General features: G+C 36.5%; 1 protein-coding gene across 3 annotated transcripts in view; it reads right to left on the bottom strand.

The window, feature by feature from the left end:
* Window positions 1-20,198, bottom strand: part of LOC101633725 (ubiquinol-cytochrome-c reductase complex assembly factor 1) — a 94,173-nt gene that overhangs the window by 65,124 nt on the left and 8,851 nt on the right. For 2 of the 3 annotated variants that reach the window (XM_004687248.2, XM_012728390.1), the window contains exons 3-5: window positions 14,118-14,198; window positions 12,341-12,448; window positions 4,295-4,367 (exon numbers count right to left, since the gene is read on the bottom strand). In XM_004687248.2, the coding sequence (XP_004687305.1) occupies window positions 4,295-4,367; window positions 12,341-12,448; window positions 14,118-14,198 (262 nt within the window). The remainder of the gene's footprint in view (window positions 1-4,294; window positions 4,368-12,340; window positions 12,449-14,117; window positions 14,199-20,198) is intronic. The other variant, XM_012728389.1, reaches the window with a different exon arrangement.

Genomic DNA, 20,198 nt, shown 5'->3' with positions numbered 1-20,198 from the left:
AGCCATGAGAAACTCTCAAGCCCGGATCTGAAGTTGGGTCTTTTTTGGATGCTAGAACAAAACATTAAAAAGAAAAGTTTTCTTGGAAGTCTGTCTTTCAATCTGGAAAATGAAATTTGGCTGCTTCTAAAGGACAATCTGTTCAATTGCTACCTCTACATCAAAGCTTCTCAGCAGCCTCCAGGAGCCTTTCCAATTTTCTCAGCGAGGGAATCAGTTCTTGGGCTGGAAAGCATAGACAAGCAGGCCAGCAGCTGGACCTGGGTCACAATTTTCCCTTCTGGGGGTCGGCTGAGGGCTGAGGATGGGAAAAGAACTGGTATATGACTGACTCCCTGTTTCCACTAGGGTAAGAAGGGAAACCCTAAAAAAAGAAGATCACTTAATGTTTGACAGTAAATAACAAAAAAGCACAGCAGAACTGTTTAGCTCAATGAAATGTGTTTAAACACTTCAAAGTTAAAGCCGGGTATGGTCTTTTGCCACAATCACACTCTTGCTCTAATATATACTGAGTATTATATTTTCTGAAGCGAGGTACGTTTTCCCCTGACACCAAGTTGGGTAAATTAAACAATCCCTGTGAATGGGGAGGCAGTGTTCACATAGATGTTTATTTAAAGCAGGCTCTAAGACTAGACAACCTAATTCAAAACCTTAACTTGACTTCTCATTCTTTATAAGTATCTTAAAGTTACTTAGTTTCTAGGTGTCTGTTTTTAACTCTATAAAAATGGGAGAATAGGGCCCTCCCTGGTGAAGTTAAGCCTCATCACTATCAAGCTATCAACAGCCACTGCAGCACAAGTTCGATCCCTGCCAGGGAGCTGACTCACATGGCACAGCAGACCTCTCTTCTCCCCTACTGCTCCCCCCAGCAGTGTATTTCAGTCAATCTACCTATTCTGCTCCCCACTTTGTCTCTGGTGAATCCTCTCACCCCCTTCTCCCTCAGCAAGCTGACCTATAAGCCAGCTCTTACATGTATAAATAAATGAAATAAATCTTTTAAAAAATAAATACAAATAGGAGAATAGAGAACTTTACACAGAGTTTTTTGAAGGTTAAACAAGACTTTTAAGACATTTAGCAAAATAATTAGTATTTCATAGATACACATAAATTTTTACTTTTATTGTTTTGTCTTTCAATAAATTGTTTAAACCTTGGGTTTGAATTACCTTTGAAAAAATTTACTAATTATTTAAGTCTGTTTCAATAAAATGATAAACCTCACTCACTGACTTAGAACTTACTAAGGAGTCTCCTCTTAAGTCTCTTAGGAGCTAAAGACAAAGTATATGCAGACAACTGCATACTCACAGAGGGGACAATCATCTGTGGTACAAATGACTTCATCAGAACATCTAAGAAACAAGTGAGATATCTGACCAGTCAGAATCCATAATATATACCACATCTTCTTGAGCCAATCATATAATTTGGGCATCTGAGCTGTTTCCAGGTTTTTCTTATAGTAAATAGTGCTGCGATAAAGACAGAGGTATGCAAGTGTCTTCTGAATTAATGTTCTGTGTCCTCTGTGTTGACCCCTAGGAGTGGAATTGCTGGGTCTTATGGTAGCTCCATTTTTAGTAGACTGAGGAATCTCCAAACAGCTTTCCATAGTGGCTGTACCAGTCTGCACTCCCACCAGCAATGTAGGAGAGTTCCTTTTTCATCACATCCTCAACAATACTTGTTAGTTTTTTAATGTATGCCATTTTCACTGGTATGAGGTGGTCTCTCATACCAGTGGTTTTGATGTGCATTTCCCTGATTATAAGGGATGTGGGACATAAGCTTGCTGGCCATTTGCAACTCTTTGGAGAAATGTCTTTTAAGTTCTCCTGCCCATTTCTTGACTGGATTACTTTTTTTTTTTTTTAATTCCTGTGAGTTTTTGTATATCTTTGTAATCAGTCCCTTACCCATTTTATGGAGTGCAAAGATTTTTTTCCCATTCAGTAGCATGTCTCTTTGTCTTGGCTAATGTCTCTTTTGCTTTGCAGTTTTTCAGTTTTTTCAGTTGGATGTAGTCCTATGTTACACTCATTCTTATACAATCCTCATGAAATATCATTTATCTCACTTTTGATAGGGAAGGATGACACTGGCCAGCTACCTGAGTACCTCTACTCTTATCTGTCTGGCCTATTCTTTAGAATATAAGAGCTAGGAAAGTCCATGTCATTATTTTATAGGTATTCTTCATCTACCTCCAAATAGCAGCACTTTTCAGATTAACTCAACTTTTTATTAACTAAGTACAATTTGAAACCACTTTAGTTTAATCTACTCACAAGTGACAAAGTTGAACCACAATGAAACACAGTAAAATGAAGATTATAGTTCTAACAGGCAGTCCTCAAACTGAGCCTTAGAAAACTTGAAGTAAAAGCAGTATCACTGAAAATTTTAGTACTTCCCTAGGAAACTACTTTCAAAGGGCAAACTTAAAGCAAAGCTCACTGAGATGTATATGCTCTAATATGAATGAACAACTCGCACAGAAGGAGCTGACATTTAAATAGAAAATAAAACAAAAATATTAAGATGCAGTTACATTCATGTTATACTGGGAAATTCCTGGGTTTTAAGGCAGACAACATAGGTTCCAGGCTTAGCTAAATAACTTTGATAAGTCATTAGCCTCTTCTTAAGGTTCAACTGTTCTTGAAACAAAACAAAAATGAAAATATCCACCAAAATTTTATAACTCCGAAAAGAAACAGTCAAACATGTAAATGTGAACTATTATTATATACTGTTAATAATCTTTAGAAATTTTTATTTTATAAGTAGTTTGCACCAGCTTATATTTGAAACATGATATATTAACTTACATATGCAATAACGGCCTCACTATTCACTACTATAATATTAATTCAAGAACCTCCCATAATAAGGATTAGCTAGGGCAAAATTAGCTAGTAAAATATTTCAAAATAATTATAATAAACTTATGAGCTATTTACTAAATCAAATATAAAAGTTGTTAAGGATAAGGTTTTTTTTAAAAAAGATTTATTTATTTATGCATACAGAAATGGGGTACAGGCCAGAGATGCAGGGGCGGTGAGAGGCTTCACCAGAGACAGTGTTTGGAGCAGAACAGGCAGATCAACAAAGTACACCGCTGAGGGGAACAGTGGGCAAGACAGGAAAGGTCTGCTGTGCCATGAGGGACACATGGGTGGGGATAGAACTCATGCTAAAGCAGTTCTCAGTGCTTTAACCTGTTGCTCCACCAGGGAGGGCCCCAGGATAAGGTTTTAAAAAGACCTTATTAAAAAAGACTTAACCACATGGAGTTAAGAAGCCACTGAAGAAAAATCCAGCTTTGAATATAGTTTTTTCATCAGGTAAAGAAAAAATATTTCCTCCTTCTAATACCTAAATACCTTCTAATACATCTAATTCCTAAAATTAGAAGTTGGAAAAAATTACAGGAAACAGGAAAGCTTCCTTGGTAATGAATAAATCAGAAGTGGAAGACAGATATTAAAGTAGGACTGCCACTCAGTACATTATACACTTCCAATATCAATCTGCTGAAGTGGTAAAATAAACAAAACTTATATATATATTTTTTTGCTTTTTAAAAAATCCAAAATTGTTATTAAATAATCCAAAACTGTCTAGTTTTCTTCATTGTTTTAACATAATTATATGTAAATACTGTCTTTGATAACTATCCAGCAAATATAATCAAGTATCATTGGTTTAAGGATAATAGCTATTACCATAGAAGGACACAGTACACATTTCCTTCCAAAATCTGTGGAACCAGAAATGACTTACACCTTGATTTAATTAATTTTGTTTATAACAGTATCAAAACAAATATTACATTGGCACAGTCACCATGCTAGTGGTAGTCTCAACTTGTAAAAACCCTTTTAGAAAGCAATTTATCAATAGGGTAGAAATGATAAGATTATATGTGCCTTTTGAATCAACAGCCCTTCAACAAAAAGAAGAAAATCATGAAGCATATTCCAGGATTATCTAAAATAATAAAAACTAGAAACTAAAAAGAATGATGGGCAACCCAAACTGCTAAGTAAAATATACAGATTGTAAAACAGGGTATTTTTACTGAGTACTCTCATGTAAAATGATACATACTTGGACAAGAGGGATGATAATGAAAGAGTACTAGACAAATTCTTAGTTCTTTCAAACTTGTTAAAATGTCTTCTAAACTGTCTCACTATTCTACTAAGACAATCATAAAAATGCAAAGTAGATTCATTTTCCTTTTTCAGAACTATCGGAAATATTCACTTACTTAGAAAGAATTCCTCGAAGTCAGTTTTCTCCACACAGCTAGTATACATGCGCAGGGCAGCAATCTTAATCTTCTAGACAAAGAGAACAAAACCACTCAAGACATGACCAACTGTGTATTCTAAAGTCATAAGATGTAGGTCACAAATCTTATATTTTGTCAATTAGATGTAAGGATCCAAATCTTTCTAGGTAAATTCAAAAACTAAATCAACATAGATATTTCTTTAAATTAGACATTCATACAGACCTCATGCAATTTTTCATATTTTAGGATTTTGGCATGAAATTTCAAAGAGATTTCTCCAAATTTAAATAAATTTCTCCTTCAATTGACATTTGAGCCTGAAAACCAAGTTTATCATTATCAACATTAACGCTTCATAATCTGAAGCTCTTTATATTAAATAACTATCAATACTTTTGACCAAAATCAGAAAAAAAAACAAGAAAAAAATTCAATCATTTGAACTTTGTCAAGGCACTACTATCTATTTGGTAGTCTTTCATTCCATTTGGGAGAGGGGTCATTTTTTTGGTTTGTTTTCCCTAGCTATATATTTTGCTAATTAACAGAAGGCTATGCTTATAAAAAGGATTTCTAATGAATGTAAAATATAATAGAACAATCAAACTTATCTTACAGAGCACTAAGAATTATCTTTAATTTATTCACTTTGCTATATTAAGATTTGTATATATTACTAATATATACATAATGTTTAAAAAAAATAAACAAGGAAAAATAAGTTCTTTCAAAAGTTGAATTTCAGACTAAAGAATGACTCAGTGCTAAGAGAACAAATAATTCTAATTATTTTCTCCTAAGGATACAATGGAAAAATTAGTACAACAAAAAGCTTTTAAAAAGCTTATTTTTTTCTTAAAATGACAGATTTAAGTATGAACAGCATAAGATAATACAAGCTCAAAAGCAAAGGCTACCAAAAAATATATAAACTGATAATGACACAAATGAAGAAAAAGGAAAATCAATGTAGAATTTTAGTTCAGCTATATTATTAAGGTGCAACGTCATGAACATCTAATACTACATGTACATCTAATAATACATAATGTTCATATTTCTCTATAAGACCCACTAAAGTCAAAATAATAGTGTCTCTGATGAGCAGGGATAACTATAGTAAATTAAGAAGGACTAATGTCTCTGATTATATTTAAGAAATTTTGTTTGCTAGTTTATTTTTTCCCCAAAGATTTATTTCTTTATGCTTATATAAACAGGGGTACAAGTCTGTGGTACAGGGGTGAGAAGATTCACCAGAGACAGAGTAGAGAGCAGAACAGGCAGACTGACTGAAATACACTGCTGAGGGGAGCAGCAGATGGGTCAGGAGAGGTCTGCTGCACCATTTGCACCATGTGGCCTGGAATTAACGTCATGCCATAGTGGCTATGGATAGCTTCATAGTGCTGTGCTTTAATTATGAGCCACATCAAGGAGGGCCCTTGATTGCTAATTATGTGTCAAGGCTTTTAATTTAACACTTACATGAGGGAGGGGGGAGGGGAAGAGGAGGGAACAGAAAAGAACATGTAACAAATAAGATACTGTTACATGGAAGTACATTAGTTTAGAAGCCCACATTTAAACAAAAACCCATGCAGAGCCACTGAAAAGAAGAAAAAATAAAACTTAAAGCAAGCAAAAAGAAGGGTAATAAAAAGGCAAGAACAGATACCAATGAAATTGAAAACAGAAAACCAAGGGATTCAAAGGTGGTTATTTGAAATATATTTTTTAATTTTGATTAAAATGTACTTGAACTTATGAAGGAAAAAAAACAGATACAAATTATCAAGTATCAAGAAAGTTACATATAACTATGTAACTAAGGGAATATTATGAACAATGCTAGGCCAATACATGTGAATAAACAAACAGCAAGAATAGTCCTGTATCTATTAAATTGAATTTGGAGTTAAAAACCTCTTCACAAAAAAAAAAAAAAAAAAAAAAAAACCTCTCAGGTTTAATAGTAGTGATACAAACATCTAAAGAAATGATACAAAGCAGCTCACCTAGAAAACAAAAGGAAAGAACACTTCCCAGATCACTCTATGAGATCATATTACCCTAACAGCAAAACCAGCCATTTGAAATAAATAAAAAGTATAGAACCATAACCTTCATGAAAGAGACACAAAAAACCTTAACAAAATACTAAGAAATCAAACCCACCAACTTTTGAAAAGGATAATATATCACGATTAAGTGAGATTTATGCAAGGAATGCAAAATTGATTCAACAGTGAGTGGCAAATCAAATTAGTGTATCAGCAAGTTAAAGAAAATGTTTAGGGCCCTCCCTGGTGGCACAACAGGTTAAAGCACGCCACTATGAAGCTAGTTGCAGCCACTTCAGCATAAGTTTGAACCCCGGTCACAGAGGTGACCCACATGTTGTAGCAGACATCTACTGTCTCCCCATTGCTCCTCAGCAGTGTACTTTGACAGTCTGCCTCTTCTACACCCCACTCTGTCTCCGGTTTCACTGCCCCTCCACCTCTGGCCTGTACCCCAGTTCTGTATGCATAAATAAACAAATCTTTAAAGAAAAATGAATGAATGAATGAAGCTGTCGAAAATCCCTGCTTTCTGGGCCCTCCCTGGTGGTGCAGTGGGTTAAAACACAGCAGTAAGAAGCTAAAGGCACTTCCACATGCGTTGGATCCCCACGTGCCCCAAAGGTGATCCACATGGTACAGCAGATCTCTCCTTACCCGCCCGCTGCTCCCCTCAGCAGTGTACTCCATCATCTGCCTGTTCTGCTCCCCACTCTGTCTCTGGTGAATCCTCTCACCACCCCTGTACCTCTGGCCTGTACCCCAGTTCTGTATGCACAAATAAATAAATATTTTTTTTAAAAAATCCTTGTTTTCACATCACTCGTAATAAGAGAGATGCAAATTAAAACCACAATGAGATACCACCTCACCCCAGTGAGAATGACACATCTTCAAACAACTAGCAACAACAAGTTGGCGAGGATTTGAAGAAAAAGGAACTCTCCTGCCCTGCTGGTGGGAATGCAAACTAGTACAACCACTATGGAAAACTGTTTGGAGGTTCCTCAAACCGCTTAACATGGAGCTTCCCTGTGACCCAGCAATCCCACTACTAGGTATCTACCCAGAAGACACAAAAACACTGATTCAAAAAGATACCTGCACCCCCATGTTTACTGCTGCTTTATTTACAATTGGAAGAACATGGATGCAGCCCAAATGCCCAAAAGTAGATGACTGGATTAAAAAGATGTGGTACAGGGCCCTCCCTGGTGGCGCAGAGGGTTAGAGCACAGCACAAAGAAGCTTAAGCCACTCCCGCATGAGTTCGATTCCCGCCTGCCCCGGAGGTGACCACATGGCGCAGCAGACCTCTCCTGACCCGCCCGCTGCTCCCCTCAGTCCCCTCTCTGTCTCTGGTGAATCCTTTCACCCTCTGCATCTCTGCCTGTACCCCAGTTCTGTAAGAATAAATAAATCTTTAAAAAAAAATTAAAAAAAAAAAGATGTGGTACATATATACACAATGGAATATTACTCAGCAACCAAAAAAAAAAGAAACACATGTCTTTTGCAGCAACTTGGATGGAGCTGGAAAAGATCATGCTTAGTGAAATAAGCCAAAAAGAAAAAGAAAAATACTGGATAGTTTAGCTCATAGCAGGAGTATAATGGGCCAAGCGAGAAAATAATAAGAGTAATGAACAGCCATATACCAGAAACATTTTGTGGGGGCAGAGTGGGGAATGGGATCAAAAACGCGGGGGCGGGGGGTGGAGGGAGAGAAGTGCACTGAACTACAGCGATGGCATATGGGTGACTTGGTGATGGGAAACCCACAGGGATTACAATTAAGATGAAAAGAATGTACAAAATGATGTAAAAATAAACTATTATAAAAAAAATAAAAATAACATAAGTACTCCTCACAACATACACACACACACAAAATCAAATACCTAGAGATTAACTAAGGATTATGAGGACTTATAAAATGAAAACAAACCAAAAAATAAATCAATAAAAATAAAATAAAATATTATATAATAAAAAAAATCCTTGCTTTCATGAAGCTTATAGCCTGGTCAACTACTGACACATTTATAATTAAGTAAAACTAAGTAATAGCCACCTTGATTTTTTGTTGTTGTTGTTAAGATTTATTTATTTATTTGTACAGAGCTGGGGTACAGGCCAGAGATGCGGAGGGTGAGAGGGTTCACCAGAGACAGAGTGGGGAGAAGAACAGGCAGGTCGGTGAAGTATACTGAGCAGTGGGCGGGTCAGGAGAGGTTTGACATACCATGTGGATCTCCTCCAGGGCAGGCAGGAATAGAACTCATGCGGAAGTGGCTTAAGCTTCTTAGTGCTGTACTTTAACCCACTGCGCCACCAGGAAGGGCCTACCTTGATTTTTTTAACTCTACATTTTCTCAGATCCTTATAGAATCTTCTAGGTTTGCAATTAACTACCCCACCTGAGAAAAGGCAGACCTGCGTACAAAATCCAAATCTTTCCTTAAGAGGTCTCCTCCACAATACATTCATGAAGAAAGTATTCATTATAAATAATAAAAACCTCACCAGATTGGCCAGTGTATTTATACACTGCTCATACTGTGGCAATCAGGAGCATTTTATAGTTCCTCACTTTTCCTGCAGCAAAGCCAAACATTTATATTTGGGTGAGCCATTTTCCTGGACAAATCTCTAAAGCAAGTCCCTTAAGACCATCACTCAGGGGTTGGAAATAATGACTTGGGGAAAAAACTTAAGATGTGTTAACATAAGTTAAGGTGGTAGGTGGGACTAAATTTCCACCCAGTCAATATAAATTGTTCTGGTTCTCAGATAACTATGTATTTATTTCATCATAGCTTTAGAAGACTTCATCATTCTACCTTGAATAAAACAGAAACACTCAACTTTGGGAAATAAAAATCAGTTCTCCCACCACCCTACAAAATGAAAAACAAATCTAGTTCAAGGCTTGCACTAGCAGCTGTGTGAGTGTTGGAAGGAGGTTTGAAGCAATTTGAACCTTCTATTCTATACTGCAATTCCTTTTACAACATTCTTGATTCACAGTCAACCAGCTGGGCTCCTGTTCAAACAAGTTCAATGACCCTCTGAGGCTACCTATCTAGGGAAGGATAATCCATGTTGCTAGATTTTTTAAAACTGAATTCGAATCTGTTTCATATAACATTCATTAAATGTCACCTGCTCATAGTATATCTCAAATTAAATCTCTTCAAATGTTTTACATTTGCCCCTCAAATACCTAAGAACAACTACCATGTCGTCGCTTTCCCAGTCTAATCATCTCTATTTCCTTTAATCATTCTTCATCCAAAATAGCTCTAAAGCCTTCCTGATGCTGCTGCCCACATCTGAATACATTCTAGTTTGCCAGTGTCCTTCAGAACAGTAATAATTTTTTAAATTTACTACCAATCTAGAAAATGCCTATTCAGTGTCAGGTGGCTGACTTCAGTAAATGTTGTCCTTACCTTAACTGAAATTGCTACATAAAGATAATGAAAAAGTATTATTAGTTTAGGATAGTCAAAAAGAAAAGAAAAGCTACATTTAAATTGCTAAACATGAATCGAGAAGAAAAATGGAACTACACTAGAAATTGTGGTGGGGAAAGACGCCTGATCTTGCTTATGTGAACAAATAGGCATTTTACTCCCCAATCAAAGATACGTAAAAATACAAAATTCAATGAATCTTGCCAGTGCAACTCAATACAAGGGTCTAGTCATAAGATTTCTGAGTCAACATTTGCTGAAAAAGGGCTCATGATATTTAAAATGGAAAATTACACTGTATTTCCCTACCTAAATTATACTAGAATGTCATACTTTGATGCTTTGATGTCACAAATTCTAAAATGAAGGTTATAGAAAGTAGACACTACCACATCACAGAAGTTTTTAAAAAAGTAAATACTAGGGACTTAGTTGAGATCACAAGGGAACCAGGAAAAATTAGAGGTTAACTTAAGTTAAAACAGTGGAGAAACTTTCCTGATGACTTAGTAATCCTCCAAATGGTAGCCAACTTTCCTTCCTGAATCATAACAAAACAGACTAGACAAAGCGAATGGTAGCAAAAATGGAACCCATTGTGAAGAAAAAAATTTTTTTTTCCTTCTTTCTGTTCTTCTTTCAAATTTTTTTAACTTTTTCTTATAATTAATTTCTAATTTACAAAAAACCACTTATTTTAAGTTTTAAAATCCAAATGCCATAACTGCAACTTTTAAGAGAGGAAAAGATTCTGATTAACAACATAACCAAATACCAATGGGTGTCAATTGCCAAAGAATTAAGATCTAAAGATTATTTTGCATATAAATGCTGAATCACTTGTAAATAGAAACTAATATAAAAACATATGACAATTATACTTCAATTAAAAAATGTCAAAAAATTGGGCCCTCCCTGGTGGCGCAGCGGGTTAAAGCACTGCACTGAGAAGCTAAAGCCTCTTCCGCATGAGTTCAATCCCGGCCTGCCCCGGAGGTGCCCACATGGCCCGGCAGACCTCTCCTGACCCGCCCGCTGCTCCCCTCAGCAGTGTACTTCGTAGATCTGCCTGTTCTGCTCCCCACTCTGTCTCTGATGAAGGCTCTCACTGCCCCTGAGCCTCTGGCCTGTACCCCAGTTCTGTAGGTATAAATAAAATAAAAAATTTTTTTTAAAAAAGTCAAAAAAATCACTGAATCTAAAACTGGTGGAGAAGCAATTGCTAATTATTGCAGCAGGAAAATGCTGGTTTAAAATATAAATAAATATTAAAAGTACAAAGATTCTTGCTATTATTCTTATTTGAGACGAGATTAACTTATAAAAAAGGGCAGATCTTTGCAAGGAATTTAAAAAAGATATACTATCTTCTCACAAAAAAAGGTAATGTGAAAATGATAACTTTAATGAGTACAGTATTTGATAATTAAGAAGGAACTGCATAACATTAGGATCTTAAGAATACCATTATTGTATAGTATGCATAGTACCTTCAGTACTTTTCAAAGTCACTTATAAACAAAATGCTTGTAGAATCATTGCTCATTTTTTTGGGATGTATTAAAAAGCAATTATAAGAAGTCTATATTTGCTGCAATGAAAAGTATTAGAAAGAGACAAATATTTTAAGAAACTAAAAGTAGAAGCCCACAAAAATTGAAAATTTTGAAAAATTGAATCTAATTTGTTAAATTGGTCTAAATGGCATTATATGGTCATTTTGGACAAAGCTGTATCTTCTAGAAAGTTCTCTCTACTGCTATGTATTGGCTTGTTTTGTTTAACATATAACTTCTGATTGATTAGGCTCATTCCACATTCTAGAAACCTTGAAAAGCATTAAAAGGCATTACTATAAAAGCCCAGAAGCAATATGCAAGATTCATTAATAGCTAGCAAATACCCTTCCATAATAAGAATGACCACAAATGACAAGGTTAGCTAACTAATTTAAAAATGCTTATAAGTAAAAAACTTTTTTCAAAGTCACTACAATGACCTAATGAAAAACCTTTATGAATAGTCATCAGAAATACCATTTCCTAAAGAAAACTGCCCCATCTAAACATTAGGTAACTCTAATACTTTAGAATTCATCTATAAGGCATATCATGTAACAAGAGCTTAACTGGCTTGCCTGCCACTGAGATACTACTAAGGAATCAGGCTGAGGGAGTAGAGGGATTTTTTCAGATTTAGAATGGGCTCAGGAGGAATGACAATACATTTTGAAATTCTCAAAATAACACATAAAACTTCAAAAAGCAGGGAAGTGCGCTGGACTATGATGATGGCACATGGGTGATCTGGTGATGGAAAGCTCACGAGGATTACAATTGAGATGGAAAAAGGCACAAAATGATGTAAAAATAAACATTATTGGGAAAAAAAACTTTAAAAAGCATAGTAGGCATTTTTAAAAATCTATGAAAAGTGGAAACCCACAGAGAAAAAGAAAAGAACTTAAAAGATCTTACCCATTTACTGTATTTCAAAGGTCCTGTAAACCCCATGGCTTCTATTATCTTTGTGAAGGCACCAACCTTTTCCTCAGCAAGCTGTGGGGAATCCTTGGTAGTAGAAAGCTATTTAATCATAAAGAGAATGAAATTAGTTGCAAAAACTTTTTCAAAAAAGAATGTACTTTGTTTCTCATTAGGTCTAAGGTCATTTTTATCGTTTATATTTGTTTTATGCCAAGAATTTTTAATATCCATTTATCTAGGCATCTTATCACCAAGTGCAAACACATCTGGAATTCCAAAATATGTCTTCTAATTTCAGAGCAAGACATACCTTGCTGACCAAATGCCTATGAACCCATGTCTAGAAAATGATTGAGTTGGGATATCAAAGTAAAAAATTCTATGGAAAAGAATACTTTTATTTATTTTTTGAAAGATTTATTTTTATTTATTTATTTACTTATGTGTATAAGAACTGGAGTGTAGGCCAGAGGTGGGGGTGGAGGAGGTAAGGACTCACCAGGAACAGAGTGGGAAGCAGAACAGACAGACCTGAAATACACTGCCAAGGGGAGCAGCGGGGGAGACAGGAGAGGTCTGCTGTACCATGTGGGTCAGCTCCCTGGCCAGGGATTGAACTCACACTACAGTGGTTGGTGATAGCTTGATAGTGCTGAGGCAACCCTTTGTGCCACCAGGGAGCCTGGGAAAAGAGTAATTTTAGAATGAACTCTTGACCGCCTCCCCCCACCTTTCAAAGAACAATTTGAAAATATTTTATCTTTATTGACATAAAAGGAAATGAAATAAAAATGCTGCTTGAAAGCAGTCAAGTCATTCAAAAATCATAATCAACCAAAGTAAGCACAGAATAAATGCTTTTAAACTCACATTTTTTTTGTATAAGAAATTTTATTATGACTATAGATATGAGATTTGTAGTTTATAAAAAACTCCAAGAAAAATCTATTCTAAAGCTAAGTTTCTTGAGTCAAAAGTAGGCCACATAACCAATAAGAAATTCTTTAAAAGTTAAACATTATTGGTCCTCCCTGGTGGCGCAGCAGGTTAAAGCACAGCACTGAAAAGCTAAAGTCACTTCCGCATGAGTTGACTCCCTCCTGCTCCGGAGGAGACCACATGGTGTGGCAGACCTCTCCTGACCTGCCCGCTGCTCCCCTCAGCAGTGTACTTCGTCAGTCTGCCTGTTCTGCTCCCCACTCTGTCTCTGGTGAAGCCTCTCGCCACCCCTGAGCCTCTGGCCTATACCCCAGATCTGTATGAACAAATTAATAAATCTTAAAAAAAAAAAAGTTAAACATTATTTTAACATCTAAAAAAGTCTACAAAGGTATTTTCTTCTACAGTAAGTAGACTATAGTAAGTAGCTACATGAGGACAGATCTCAAAAGTGTATATTTAACACTGTGTGTCCAGTGACAAAAGGCCCTGACCAAAAATGTATGCAGAAAATGTGTTAAACTAATAAATAAACATGAATGAATAAGGGGGAAAAAAAAGACTTTTTCCCTAATATGTTTTCTAGGCAAGACAGTTTAAGTGATGAAATACAGGACATGAGATCACAGAAACCTTAGATTCAAATACTCAAGTTAGTCTGTTACTTACAATCCTTGTGATGCTGGGTCACAAGTCACTTCTCTGACCCTTACCTTGCCTCACCCAACTTACAATTTTGCCTCACACTGCTAACAATTTTGCTAAGATTCCATTAAGAACACCTGTGTGAAAGCACTCTATAAACACAGAAAGCACTAATAATTCTCACCTTATTTGTGGTGTGATACTTCCTACTCAGCTGTATGTCTAGTCCGGGCACCTGGACTAGGGACTGGCTCATCTGGGACCACTAGGGGATTTTTAAAAATAAATGGAATAAGAAATATAAGTAATATGAGCACTCACTTAGAAAGTTAAACTGAGCTGAACTACTTAAAGACTATATAATCTTTGCAACCCTGCAATCTGAACACCAAAAGGAGCCACAATTGGTACTTAGAATGATGTCTAATATACAATAGATGCTCAAAACATGTCTGTTGAATATGTGAGTTAATAAAAGGATTTGAACTAATAAAAGAGGGGCCTCCTGATGGCTCAAGGCATTAAATCTTAGCCATTATCAAGCTATTGCCAGCCACTGCAGCAATTCGAAACCCAGCCAGGGAGATAACCCACATGGTGCAGCAGACCTCTCTTGTCTGGCCCCCTGCTCCCCTCAGCAGTGTATTTCAGTAGATCTACTTGTTCTGCTCTGTCTCTGGTGAATCCTCCCCACCCCACACACAACTCTGACCTACACCCCAGCTCTTGTATGCATAAGTAACTAAAATAAATCTTTTTTTTTTAAGGAACTAAGAAAAAAAGGGAACTAAGTAAATCTGAATCTAGGAACTTGAACTGTAGTAAGTGCCACTTTAAATACTGGCAGCAGTGCAGTATATGGCAAAAAAGAGAGAGACTTGTTAACATCACTTGATTTTAAACATAAACTTCCTTTCTGCCACTTAGAAAGCTGAGTAGCCATAGGCTACTGACATACTGTACATTACTAAACCTCAGTTGTAGTAAGGATTAAAGGAGATAATATATGTAAAGTGCCTTTCATAAAATACTCAAAAAACAGTATGCATGTCCAATCATCATCTTTTGAACTATTGTTCAGACCAAACTTCCCTTCCTTTTATGTTCAGATTGCATTTGAACACTTCAGTAATATGTGATAGAGCCATTATTTAGTAGTAATCATGTGACAACCACTATAACTGCCCCACATACAATACTTTATACCACAAGCCCTCTAGGTTGGGTGGGTTTGTAATCAAGATCACAAGCATAGTTTCAAAAATAAATTCCTAAAGAAAAAATTCATAAGACTCATTATAGTATTATCACAGAATAAAAATGGGAAGGTGGGGGAAAGCTTAATGAGAGAAGATAGTTAATTAAGCTATATCAAGTAATTAAATGAGGGGCTTAAGTAATTAAATAATGAGGGGTTTAAAGTTTTTTTTGCTTAACACACTTCATATTTTCACTTCATATTTTTACTTTTATTTAAAAGTAAATATTAATATTTACTTTTCACAGTTTTGGGTTCACAACAAAATAACAAGCACAGAATACAGAGAGCTTCCATATACAGCCATCCCCACACACAACACTTCCTACTAGCCACATCCCCCACCAGGATAGTACATTTGTCAAAACTGATGAACTGACTGACTTAGCACTTTCTATGAAAACATAGGAAGCAACAAAGAAATGAGTTAAGTTAGCAGATTTGTGGATGACTTTAAGTCTCTATAGGTAGTTTCCCAAAACTCTTAATAATGCTATATTACCTTCACAATAAATGGGTAGTAGGAAAGCTATCCTTTCAATTTAGTTCTGAGAAAAAATGTAATTTTTTTAATCCTAATGAAGAAAAAGTTAAGTTATCCAGGTATCCAGAAGGCTTTATAAATCACAGATTAAACACAGATACATGTATCATATGCATCAGTGTAACAATCCATCCAGAACACAGCCAAAAGCAATTTCAAGGAGCTGTGCTTTGGGAAAGAGTATTTGTCTATTAGATTATAGCATCTTTTTTCTTTCTCATAGCTCCAGGAGTAACCAATGGATACTTTATGCGGCTGACTTACCACAAGCTATATTTCTGTCCTACCATAGTACGTGAGTTAAAACTTAATACCACACTGAACTACTGAAATGCCTAGGTATCTGGTACCAAAGAAAACTTAGTTTCCCCATACCTATATATATCTATAAATTATATATTTACCCACTTTTGCGCTTGCTCCCCCAAGATTCCCTTGACTTTAAAGACATCAATTCTTCTTTTGTTCAAATTGAAAAGATATCAGTAAACAACTCTTTGTAAAAGAAAATACTTTGAAACATGTCTTTTTTTTTTTTTTAAGATTTATTTATTTGTGCATACAGAACTGGGGTACAGGCCAGAGGCTCAGGGGCGGTGAGAGGCTTCACCAGAGACAGAGTGGGGAGCAGAACAGGCAGATCGACAAAGTACACTGCTGAGGGGAGCAGCGGGCGGGTCAGGAGAGGTCTGTCACACATGGGGGCACCTCCAGGGAAGGCGGGAATCGAACTCATGCGGAAGCAGCTTTAGCTTCTCAGTGCTGTGCTTTAACCCGTTGCACCACCAGGGAGGGCCAGAAACATGTAATTTTTAAAAAAGAATATTTCTTTTACCATTTTATTTAAAAGTTTCATATTATCCATTACTTTTAAACATAGCAACAGCCTGATAATTTCATGTGCAGTACTCATTCCAAAATATAAGTACAGGGCCCTCCCTGGCAGCACAATGGGTTGAGGCACAGCACCATGAAGCTGTCTGCAGCCACTGCAACACAAATATGATCCCCAGCCAAGAGGTGACCCCCATGGTGTGGCAGACCTCTCCTGTCTTGCCCACTGCTCTCTTCAGCAATGTATTTCAGACAGTCTGACTGTTCTGTTCTCTCCTGTGTCTCTGGTGAAACTTCTTATCCGCCACACCTCTGGTTTGTACCCTAGTTCTTGTATACATAAATAAATAAACCTTTTTTTAAAAGGAGAGAGAATATTGTTTTTTTTAAAGATTTATTTATTTATGCATACAGAACTGGGGTACAGGCCAGAGGTATAGGGGTGGTGAGAGTATTCACCAGAAACAGAGTGGGGAGCAGAATAGGCAGATTAACAAAGTACACTGCTGAGGGGAGCTGCGGATGAGATAGGAGGTCTGCTGCGCCATGTGGGTCACCTCTGGGGCAGGGATCGAACTCACACTGAAGAGCTACAGCTAGCTTGTAGTGCTGCCTTTAACCCACTGCGCCACCAGAAAGGGCCCAATAAAGTATTGTTTTAATAAAACATGTATTTAAATAAAGTATGTTTTAAAAACAAAACTGCTATGATTTTCATTGTTATCCAGGGCCTAAAAGGGGGTCAAAGTTTCTGGAGTTATATTTCCTAATCTGGGCATTGATTATGTTCAGTATGTAATAATTCATTGAGCTATATGCCCTTTTCTGTTATTTTTGTATTATATTTCAGTAAAATATATAAAAATGCTAAAATATGTGGAAAAAATTGGAGATAGAAAAGAATAACCTAGAGTTAGCAAAAAAGACTTCACAAAGAAGTCTTAAGAAGGACGCAGGAGGGACCTCCCTAGTGGCATAAGGGGTTAAGTATCAGCACTATCAAGCTACCTTCAGCCACTGCAGCACCAGTTCAATCCCTAGTCAGGGAAGTGACCCACATGGCACAGCAGACCTCTTCTGTCTTGCCCACCACTCCCCTTAGCAGTATATTTCAGTAGATCAGCCTGTTCTTTTCCCCACTTGTCTCATCTCCACCCCTATACCTTTGGCCTGCACCCCAGCTCTTGTGTGCATAAAATAAATATCTTTTATTTTAGAAAGTAGGCAGAATAGAGAAAGAGAGACAGAAGTAAGGAAGCATGATGAAAAGAGAAAACATTCAGTCAGAAAATTTGGATATTAGCTCTAGCTCTATTTATCTCATAAATTTATTTTGAGAACCAAGTGAAATAATGTATGTGATGAAATGTAAAATGCAAGCCATAATATAAGTGTAAAAACCTATGCCAGACAACTCCAATGATAAACTCTTCTGCAGACATTAAAAAGAATGTTCACCTTTATTTCCAGCTTCCAAAGCAGCATGGATACATATCTGATCATTTTTATAAAACCTTAAGCTCTTTTATTTTCTATCCCAACCCTCCACAACATTCTGGGTATAGAGTCAGCACTCAATAAAAACTAGGCAGATTTTTTTTTCAGTGTTTTGTTTTTTTAAATAGAAGGATAATTTGGAGCTGATCCAGAAAAGAACCACAGGAATGATCAAAGAGATGAATAAAAGGTCCTAGTGGAAAGGTTAAATTGAATTGGGACTGTTTAGCTTGGAAATAAAGGCAACTGAAGAACCAAGGAATAACTTAGAATAACAACACTTGAGCTGGAAGAAATCTTCTAAATCCAACCCTTTCATTTCACAGATGAGGAAACTAAGACCCAGGGAAAGGTTACAACTTGTTAAGGTAGATTTAGGACAAAAAGAAAAAATTGAAGCAGTTTTCTGGCTGCCTGGGACTAGAAGCTGCCTCTCTTTTTCTTTCTCCTTTTCTTAATAAGCCTGTCCTCTTAAAATGTGAAATTTTAAAAATTTCTGAGTTTCACTTAATACAGTAAGGAGATAATTTGCCCAAGTAGTTTGAATATAAATTGTAACAAAAATAGCACATTACAACTTATTAAAGGTTTCCTATATATGCCCAGCACCTATTGCTTGATGGTTTATACCCAAAAAAAATCCAAAATGGGACATTAGTGAAAGAACTGTTAAAACTAGAATAAGGGGTATTATATTAAATGTTAATCATGGTTTCAATAATTGCATTATGATTAAATAAACTGTTAGCATAAGAAGCTATATGAATAAGGGAAGCTATTTTTACAACTTCTCTATTTAAGTACAAAATTTTTTCAAAATTAAAAAATTTTTAAAGCAAGGTCTCCCTGGCAGTACAAGGGGTTAAGTCATTGCACTATGAAGCTATCCATAGCCACTGCAGCATAATATTAACCCCTGCCAGGGAGCTGACCCACATGGCACAGCAGACCTCTCCTGCCTCACCCACTGCTCTCCTCAGCGATGTATTTCAATATATCTGCCTGTTCTGCTTCCCACTCTGTCTCTCATGAACCCTCTGCACCTCTGGCCTGTATCCCAGTTCTTGTATGCATAAATAAATAAATCTTTGTAAAAAATGTTAAAAGCAGATATATCAGGGCCTTCCCTGGTGGCACAGTGGGTTAAAACACAGCATTAAGAAGCTAAAGCCACTTCAGCATGAGTTTGATCCCCATCCCGGGAGGTGACCACATGGCACCGCAGACCTCTCCTGACCCCGCCCTCTGTTCCCCTCAGTAGTGTACTTCATTGATCTGCCTGTTCTGCTTCCCCGCTCTGTCTCTGGTGAATTCTCTCACCATCCCTGCACCTCTCACATCTCTCACCATACCCCGGCTCTGTATACATAAATAAATAAATCCTTTAAAAAAGTCCTAAAAGTTTAATTGATGCATAGATTAAAAAAAGAAAACAGATATATCAAAGTATGACAGAAGTTCAGGAGGTTTTTTTTGGAAACACAGAGATGAGAATACACTGTCGCTAGCTTTTTGAAAATGGTAACAGAATTATAGCATTGAGCATTACCTTAGAGAGCATCTGATATACCACTTATTCAATGAAGGATTCTTATATGGCATGCCATTGTTATACAGTCATCCAACTATGGCCTGGCTATTTCTAGTAAGAGTAAATATATAATTTTACTATGTCAAAATGCAAATCACAGATTCTATTACACCATAAGTCTAATAAACAAAGTTCTTCCTCATTCTGAGTTAAATCAGCCTCCCTGGCAGACATGCACCTAAGGAGGTCATTCTGAAGCTGAGGTTTCCAAAGAGAAAATCTCAAAGATGGAAAAAGATGTCAGTCAATATGACAAAATGTCTAGTTTATTTACATTGGCTATATTTTGTCAGCATGAAATAAACTGCCTTGTTATTTATATGAGTGCTTTGCTAAGTATACTAGGTACTCAAAAAATTTCGGTGATTCACAGAAAGAAACATAAGTCAAAGGTTCAAGTAATGACTTATCCTCCTTCACCATCTGTATACACACAAATAACCAATGATTTGGCCCTCCCTGGTGGCGCAGCGGGTTAAAGCACAGCACTAAGAAGCTTAAGCCACTTCCTCATGAGTTCGATTCCCGCCTGCCCTGGAGG

This window comes from Condylura cristata, unplaced genomic scaffold (assembly GCF_000260355.1).
Source record: "Condylura cristata isolate star-nosed mole 26May11 unplaced genomic scaffold, ConCri1.0 scaffold00022, whole genome shotgun sequence".
In the NCBI taxonomy this organism is placed as follows: domain Eukaryota; kingdom Metazoa; phylum Chordata; class Mammalia; order Eulipotyphla; family Talpidae; genus Condylura; species Condylura cristata.
Note: the sequence above shows the minus strand (reverse complement) of the source record. Positions and strands in the feature narration are given on the sequence as shown.